This window comes from Pagrus pagrus, assembly GCF_965226575.1.
Source record: "Pagrus pagrus genome assembly, chromosome: 5".
Lineage (NCBI taxonomy): Eukaryota > Metazoa > Chordata > Actinopteri > Spariformes > Sparidae > Pagrus > Pagrus pagrus.
In genome coordinates, this window is record NC_140189.1 from 18,906,899 (window position 1) to 18,916,355 (window position 9,457).

General features: G+C 43.4%; 1 protein-coding gene across 1 annotated transcript; it reads right to left on the reverse strand.

Annotated features, from left to right (window-relative positions):
* Positions 1 to 1,891: 1,891 nt before the first annotated feature.
* On the reverse strand, positions 1,892 to 8,168 carry drd1a (dopamine receptor D1a). The gene is made up of 2 exons (XM_084353078.1): positions 7,512 to 8,168; positions 1,892 to 7,179 (listed from the first exon to the last, which is right to left on the reverse strand). Exon 2 carries the CDS (start codon positions 6,829 to 6,831, stop codon positions 5,722 to 5,724), a length of 1,110 nt encoding a protein of 369 aa, XP_084209204.1. The 5' UTR covers positions 6,832 to 7,179; positions 7,512 to 8,168; the 3' UTR covers positions 1,892 to 5,721.
* Between the last annotated feature and the right edge of the window lie 1,289 nt (positions 8,169 to 9,457).

The window sequence follows — 9,457 nt, forward strand, 5'->3', positions numbered from 1 at the left end:
TTACACACCCAAACATTTAAAAATAGGGCCCAGGTTTAAAAAAATAACAGAATTCCTCTTTGACATATGTGAACACGTATGCACGACTTTTGTAGACACCAAATATTTACCAGAGAATGTTGTTCTGCTAAGCCTCAAGTGAAGGTTTTCATGTGGCTTGAAGTGGCTCAACAACTTCATAAGTCACATTATACAGGTATTTCCTTTAATCTGCCATTTATCTGGATATTCCAATTCATATTTTGACCAGAGAAAAAGCACTAAAAGCCAGGAAATCCCAGATTGTTGAGCCCTCCCCCTCTATCCTCTGTTATAACTATATTTCTCTGCTCTCATCTCTCTCTCTCTCTCTGAGAAGCCTTCTGTGATTTTCCCTTCCTATCATTCCTTTGCTCCTTTCCCAGTGGTGGGGTCAGAGGGCCTGTCCTCTCCACTGGAGCCAGTTGGAGTGACGAATGGCAACACGGCAGTGCCAGCGGCCCGCAGCACAAACAGTAAACAGAGCGAGGGTGGAGGAAGAGAGCGGAGGGGTGTGAGAAGAAAGAGAAATCAAGAGCAAGAGTAAACTAGGAATAGGAATGGAGGGGCTTGCTGCAAAGGATGAACACTAAAGGTCAAAAGATGTGCAGGGTTTTCTCATGTGTCTATTTTTGAAGCTCTGGATGAAGTAGCCTATTGCTGAGATCAGACTTGTTTATATACTTTTTTAATTTATTCCAAGGTTTACAAAAATAGCCTCTTTGCATCCAAAACAAATTTCCCCAGATGTTGCAGCGGTGGCCTGATGTGTTGGTCTCTCCCTTTTCTATCAGTTTGAAAATGAATACAGAGCAACTATTTACCTCACCAGGGAGAGCAGACACACACAGACAGAGCGACAGCAGATTTCAACATGCAAAGTGCATTCCCTTCTGTCAGCATAGCTGCGTTGATGCACTTTGGCTGAAGTCACGAACGCGCTCGCTCTCAATTATGCTTATCTTGGTGTCGTTTGAGGTATTAAAAATGCATTAGATTCGAGCGCAATTATGATAGCTCTGCCAGTTGTGAATAATACATATTTAATGGAGAGTAATACAGATAATTGCAAACTGTTTAATTGCATTTTAATTCCCCAAGAGAAGAGAAAGGGTGGCGGGGAAATAATTTACATCATTAAATATCCACCTTCACATTAGCCAGGTGTTCCCTGTCTATAAACAAACAGCATGATGCTTCATTAGGGCTGTGACAGCGCTCTGACTTTGGTGATACTTGTGGGTTATGTGATATTTACAGAGCATCCTTTGATTCTATTTTTTTATGTTGCTTGATACTTACATAAGACTGTCTCTCTCCTTGCCCCTTTCCTCCTTTCTCTCTCCCTGTCTCAGTAAATCATTTCCCCAGGGCCAGTCATTAGCATCATCTGAAGCTGCCACGTCTAACATCGCTCCTCCGATGTGCCAATCTAAAAAGACAGTATCGCTTTGAGAATCTCACTGGAGCAAAAAGATAACAAAAGGAAACAATTTCACTGAGTTTACAGCGTGCGGTCGACATTGCAGGGACTCTGGGTTGAATGCCGAAGCAGGTGATAGTTGCGCTGTACAACACACACATGCACACACACCCTGTCTTGTCGCCACCTCAGCCATCACTCTGAATGATGTCAGTCAAATTAATTGCTGTTCCCTTCCTGTGGCACGCTTGAGGAGGTTTCACAGAGGCAAGGACAGTCCGGGGCCCAGGGAAAGCGGGCTTTAAAGGACAGCTCTGTGTGTGTGTGTGTGTGTGTGTGTGTGTGTGTGTGTGTGTGTGTGTGTGTGTGTGTGCGCGCGCGCGCGCGCGCATGTGCGTGCGCATGCAAGTTATCAAAACAGTATTTAAATTTTTTCACATTTCTAATGAGCATAAACTTAATTTGATTGAAAAGTCTGTCCTCAGACCTTTTGTGAGACTTGCTGTATAATGAGAGTTGCTCGTGACTCTTTAATCACTTTCAAGCATTTATGTGATAAGCCATAGCAACTGTTCCACACTCACGCTCATCTCTTTCAGATTTTCATGGTTGATGAAGAGTGGGCACATCCACGGAAATATTCATTAGCTTTAATACACAGAAACTTAACTCCAAATCAACTTAGATTTTGATTTAAGAGGTATCAGGCAGATCTGAGAAAGAATCTGGGTCTTGCGCAACAAAATCCAGTGAACCACTGAGAATTTACAATCACCTCTTTCTACATTATTAAGCTGTGACTCTTGTTTAGTTGTTAGGTATTGTTTCAGGAGTTCAGTCAATTACTTGAGGGTGAAAAACTACTTGAGTGCAATAACTGAAAGATGCAAAATCAACAGTAGGGATAAAGAGGTACCACAGTGCTGGCTTTACTTTATTATTCCAGGCTATTCACGACTCCAGATTGGGCCTTTCACACTGCTAATGAAGGCAATACATCACTAAACTGAGCAGACACACAGACACCAGGGAGCAAGAGTGAAATGTCGAATGTGAGACACAGCTGGTCCCGTTAAGTTTTACCCTTTAGACTCTGGTGTTAAAAGTGCTTCAGGAAGTTTGATCTGTGGAGGTCAAAGCTGTACAACACAAACAGCACACGTGTGGATTTCACCGAAATGGACACATACACGTTTATTAGGCTGTGCGTTGAGATAGCTCCACATCATGGCTAAAGCAGACACAACTGTTTCTTCTGTTCTGAATGAAACATAACAACATTTATTTATTTGTCAGGCCTCCAAAACAACTGCAAGCATGAACACCTACAGCTGTTGTTTGTGTCATCAGTAGCTAATCGATGAAGCAAGTTAGAACATTAAAAAATAAATACAGCACATCAAATTAGAGGTAACTGTTAATGATTGTGGCAATGCATCCTGTTCTTCATATGCCAAAATGCAATGCTTCACTTTATAGGATTATTCCTGGATCCTGTTTTATAGTTTTGGCCATCATTTCTATCAGACATGATGATATTGTACTTGTAAAGGATCAGTTTGACATTTTGGGAAAAACATCATTTGCTTTCTTGCAGAGCATCACAGTTGATTCAATCTGCGTACATATTACACAACCGCAGACTTCCAAATTATGTGCAGTACATACGCCAGTCGTTCAAGTTCTGTGGAAATCAGATGTGTCCAAATACCACAAACAAAAAATGCCAGGTGACGAAGTGACGAGCAAGAAAGTCCAAGTAGTATGGAGGATGGGGGTTGATGGAGGTGACTGATGTGTCAAACAACCACAGAACTATTAACCACACTTTTCATGTTTGTGTCCTGTGTGAAACCAGAAGGAAATGTTCACTTCCTTTAAAGAGTAAAGAGTCGGTCCGTATCTACGCACCCTCAAACAAATGGAAAGTTTGGGGGAAATTTCGTAGTCCACAAAACATTTTGGAAGCTTCACAGCAAAATAGTGTTGCAAAATAGTGTTTCTAAACAAATAAAGTAGACGTAGGTAGGACTTGTTTTAAAATGTAAAAAACATAAAATGGCTCCATACAGCTTGTATTGCATAATCCAAGTCTCTGAAAGCACTGAGATGCCCAAGGGGTGGGTGCACAAACTCGACCATGCGTGTGTGTGTGTAATAATTTATTTTCGAATCCATTTGGGATCTCTGGGCTTCCAAAGACTTGGATTACATCGTACAAGCTGTATGGAGCAATTTAATGTTTTGTGTTCGGCAGTTTAATAACAAGTCCCCATTTACTTCAGTTGTTCAAGTGAGTGCTGCAACACTGTTTTACTGTGAAGCTCCAGAAATGTTTGATGGACTACAAAACTTCACGGACGTTCCATCGGCATGAGGGTGAGTAGATAATGATTGGTCCTTTAACTTTCGCCCGTAAGTCAATGGACGTAACGAACATCATGTATGTAACATAATTTAACATACTTATTTACACTCAAGCCATGTTCTTATCCATGCACTGCACGCAGTTGTGTAAAGTGTAAATTTGTGTAATTTGTACGGAGATTGAAAAAAAGACATCTGACGAGATAGGAAGTCACATATTAAGTTCACAGGTTTCAGACAAACCCTCAGTTTAGCAATCTACGGCTGATATGGAGGAGCAACAATAATAATCACACAAACTGTCAATTGTAAACGCCCATCAGTTTAAGGACTGACTTCGCCATTTACCATTTACATCACACACTTACCCTATTTATCTTAACTAGGGCTGTCACCTTCAATCTGTAATTACTTGAAATGAAAATTCACAGTGCGTACATGCAGCAGGTAATGGCCTTGTTCTCTCGCGGCGGCCATCCATTACATGTCATGTATAACTGTAATTATAATTTACCCAATGTAAAATGTAGAGTAGAAGCGACCTATGACATGAGGAAGGACTTAAGTTTTTGAAAGAGTGACAGCCCTGGTGCACGACACATAGTTTTCTTCTGCTACCAAGGATTATTTTTACATTTGCTCACTTTCAGCTTTGCCTGCAGATAAAGTGGCTTCAATAATCTGACTTCACTGTGAGCTGGGTTACAACGGGTCTCAATGTCCGGCTGCTCATGTTTCCTGCCCTGTCGGTTTTCCATTGTGGTGACGTCAGTGTTCCCAGATGTCAGCAATTACTTTGAGTGCAATGTTTTCATAACCAATAGTAATGATAGCCAGAACTATTAAAATAAGATCCACATTTATCCAAGGTTATCTTTTAATAATTCAAATTAAAGAGCAAATTAAAACTGATCTTCCTCAATATTAGTCATTCAATTACAGTTCTACATCAGCCCCCAAATAAGCACAACAATCAAAGACACCACATGTGAAGCAAAACCTTAATTTGGGTTTTGTGCCTTTTCCTTAAAAGAGGTCATCAGCTGTTGTTTATGAAAAATACAGGACACACCAAGTGATATGAGACACTCATCCATAAAACACTTAGAGCAGTGAAACAAATAATTTACGAGGTGTCTGTTGAGTAAATTTGGTTTAAAGTTATGATGATTCGACGTTTGGATGAGATATAAATAACAACTCTGCACCGATAGCAGCGATGAGATGTGACCTGCTGTCTGACAAGCTGCATTTTTCACTTTTACTTCCCAAAAAAGTCAGATCGAATGTGGATGTACTTCACCGACATGTTCATCTGTGTAGAAACAGGATTTAGTGTAATGCTTCACTGCAGGAACCCTCGCAGAGCGCAGGATGTTAATCAGTAGCAGTATTTTTTAGTGTGCTGTCATGTAATTTGTTGTAGTGTGCATGCTGGGCGCTGCGCTGTATTTAGAGGAGCATGTTTTGACAGTGTTTGTGTTTGTGTACGTGTGTGTGATGGTATTGAAGAGAGCACTGTCTGACAGCATTAGGAAGCATGCTGCCCAGTCATGGGATTATCTATCCCAGGGGCGTGTCAGCACCGCTGTGCTCCCAGCTGCCTGGCACAACAACGAAGAGTCTTAATCTCAATCCCCAAAATCCCATCTCCTCTCTGAGGAGTTCCTTCCATTTGAAGACGGTGCAGCGACCATGGTGAGCACGGCGAGCTCACTCTGACAGTCTTCGCACAGACGGGGCTGCTCGCCCAATGCAAGCATGGGTACATACGGGGTCAGCGCATCCTTCAGTCACACTAAGAGTCAGCACAGAGAGCAGCGTCCTCGTTTGAAGTCGATCAGACCGGCCTGTACAGGAACCCTTGGACTCTTAGCATTAAGGATGAGTCAGTGCTGTGAGAGAGTCGTGAGTCATTTCTTGTTTAGACTGACTGTCTCTATGTTGTGGCCTCCTGGATAAAGTCTGTGGCAGCCCAGCAGGATGGAGAAGGCCTTACGGAAATCTGCATTGAAGGCATAGATGATGGGGTTGAGGGAGGAATTAGCCCAGCCGAACCACACGAACACGTCAAACGTGGTGGGGCTGATGCAGGGGAAAGCCTCCCCTCCGCTTGACTGCTCGCAGAAGGGAACCATGCAGTTGAGAATGAAGAATGGGAGCCAGCAGCACACAAACACCCCCATGATCACCGAGAGGGTCTTCAGCACCTTGGTCTCCCTTTTGAACGTCATTTTGAAGGAGCTCTCGGACTCGGCGATGCTGGAGCCTCCGCCCATGCTGTCGTGTCTGTTCTTGGCACTTTCGGCCGCTCGCTCCAGGGCAGAGATCCTCCTGATTTGTCTGTGTGCGATGCGGTAGATCTGGGTGTAGGTGGCCACCATGATGGCCACAGGGATGTAAAAGCTTATGAGAGAGGTGGAGATGGCGTAGGTCCTGTTTAGGCTCGAGTCACAGTTCTCTGCGCTGCGGTAAGATGTAGCATTCGAACCTGGAGAGCCAGAATGAGGGGTGTAAGATTTAGTTTGGGCCTTGTGCCAGTTGAGCTGCACTGGTATGAAGGAGATGAGCACAGACAGCGTCCAGGCCACGCTGATCATCACATAGGCCACTCTGGGTGTCATCTTCCTCTCATAGCGAAAAGGGCTGGAGATGGCCCAGTAGCGGTCCAAACTTATCACACAAAGGTTCAAAATGGACGCTGTGGAGCACATGATGTCAAAAGCCACCCAGGTGTCACAGAAGGAGCCGAACGGCCAAAAGCCGGCGATCTCTGTCACTGCTTTCCACGGCATCACCAAGATGGCCACCAAGAGGTCCGACACGGCCAGCGAGATCACAAAAAAGTTGGTCACTTTGGAGCGCAGGTGTCGAAACTTAGTGACTGCGGCACAAACAAGCATGTTTCCCAGCAAGGTGGTGAGGATGAGCAGCGAAAGGAAACAGCCAGTTAGGACGCGGCTCGACTGAGCCTCTTCCAGAAACCCACTGTCGATGACAGTCGTGAAGTTCATGAGATCCATCCCGAAACATGTGTTCGTTTAAGTCATACTGATGAGTCGGGCTACATCATATCCACACGATCAGAATCTGTGAGGCTCCTGCGCTCCAGGATTGTAAAAAATCCCCATCATTGCATCCTCTGATAAATGATGCAGGGTGAGATGTTTGAGGAAAAGCCTCTGTGGGCCGGATGTTTGCCTCCTGACTTTGTTAATTAGATTTGACATCATTGAGCTGCAGTGCTGAAGAGGTAGTGGTAACTTGATTCCTCAAGTAATGATTGTGAGCTCTTCAGCCTGCCCAGTTTGTAGGTCCCAAACTGTCATTTCAGGAATGTCTCTGTCTGCTTACTAAAGTCATCAGCAGCCCTGCAGATTAAAGACATTAATTATGTTAAATTATTATTTTATAGATGATAGTCCCTGTCATAAAAATGCAATATTGGTTAAAACATCATCTTCATGTTGGTGTTTTTGTATAAGCTCTGATTATACATACTTGTGTATGTCAGATAGTCGATAACATTGTGTAATGCCATGACAGCGCTTCGTGTTTAACACCCGACAGGCTTCAGCTGTGAGCTCAGGATTTTCCCGTGAGCGCATTGTATTTATTAAAGCATGACTAATAAAAAGTCACACCTTCCCCAAATAAACCCAAAATGCCCTTGTTCTATTTTTATCTTAATCCTCTCACTCACCTCTTACTCATAGACAGAGATGCGATCAGCTGTGGCTTCATCTTACATTTCAAAATAAATGTCCCATCGCCTCTTCTGTCTTGAACTTCGCAGCGTAAAGTCCATCCAGTGTCCGTGTCCGACAAAAACGCATCACAGAACAGTCTAATAGTATCCTCGGTGGGCTCCGCGTCCCTGACTTGTACCCACGAAGAAATTAGACGCACAACAGTCCTCAGTCCTCAAATGTCACTCAGCCATCAGCGCTCTCGCTGCGTCCTCCTGCAGCCTCAGCGCGCGTCTGTGGCCAAATCCCAGAGACCGTGTGCGCTCCGGCGCTCTGACGTTGTCCCATTCAAGAGAAAGTGAAGTAGGACTGAAAGCATGTGACTGAGCCCCCCTTTGGCCACCGATTCCCCTATAGAGTGCGATACAGCAGGTGAACACCTGACTCGTCATGAGTGGCCTCTCATGCACAGTTTGGAGGTCAGAGCATCACAGTGCCCATTGAACCCACCTGTCATCAGCAGCGCCTTCTCTTCATTTGACCCAGTTGAATCTGCACTGTGCTGTAGTTTCATTAGATTAAGATGTGAGGTTATAAAACTGGATCAGGACAAAGGCCAAGCACGGCCGGGCCAGTGTGTCGCTGAGGCCACCTATCGGAGAGAGAGAACAGCTGCGTGCTGAGCTGGGGGGGGGACTGAAACCCCACGTGAAGGATTTTATTTTAATGAATGGAAGAGATTTTTATGAAAGACAGCTTCATGCGCAGATCAGAAACTCACGCTCTTCCTCCATGCCAGGGTCTTCATGTGCAGACCAATGTCACCTTCATCATCTCTGTCTGCTCTGACAGATAAATCGCGCACTGCTTGTTAAAATCCTGGCAGTCTCTGTCAGCACACCCATGGTTGTTTTATTCAGTTCAAGCTGGTCTCTTGCACGCATGGCATCGTGGGATGCAGAAACAATCGTGACATGCCAGCTGTCACCTCGCAGTGATGTGAGTACTTCTGACAGGAGGAGAAGAAACAGCTTTTACCCTTTTCCATCACTAACATCCCCACTATAGGACGTTTAATAGATGGGCTCCAACCAAGAGACTGTTAGAAATAAGTGAAAAGAATGATACAATCAGGACTGATATAGGCTGCTGTGTGTTATACAGTCAGTCATCTGAAATAGTAAATAATAGGGTCAATTTCTTTCTGCCATATGTTTCCTTATCATCTCTCTGTCCTGTAATCCTGCATTTAAATTGTACAACGTCGAACTGACACACTGCATTTATAATATAATAATAGGGAGTATCTGATTATTCAATTATTATAATTACAAAGTAACAATGTCCTAAATGTTTCAGTTTTAATGTTTAAGATGTAGATTTAGCTTTTCAAGTAGGCTACTGACCCAGTTAGTTTTTCAACAAAGAAACCTAAACGCTGACTTGAATGATAGAAAAAGAATAATGAACTATTTCGATTATCTTTTTTTCCAAACATTCTCATTATTCATGTCACCTTGGTCTCATGGACATTGTATTATATTGTTGATTATTTTCTGACCTTTTATAGACTAAAACAAGTAATGAATACCTATGCAGTGATGACACAGCACCAGAGAGGTCAGTGATTTTACACAGCAGAGTGATACCTCGTTTTATTCATCCATTCAACGTCAGGTTACAGCAAGGATCTAGTTAGCCGTAGCTTAGCATAGCACTAACACTAGAAACAGGGAGAAACAGTGAGGTGGGCTTTCTCTAAAGCCCACAGATGAACACGGTTTATTTAATTTCTTCAGTCTTCTTCTTTAGTCTAAATCCAACTATTTGCATTTTCACAAGGGTTTGAGTGCAGGTCTATTTCTTGGCCAGGAGCAGTCACTTAACATATCAACAGCTTTGTTTTTTTAATTAGATGAATGGTCACTCAGTTGATTAGTTTATGAGAGTTTATCATTTT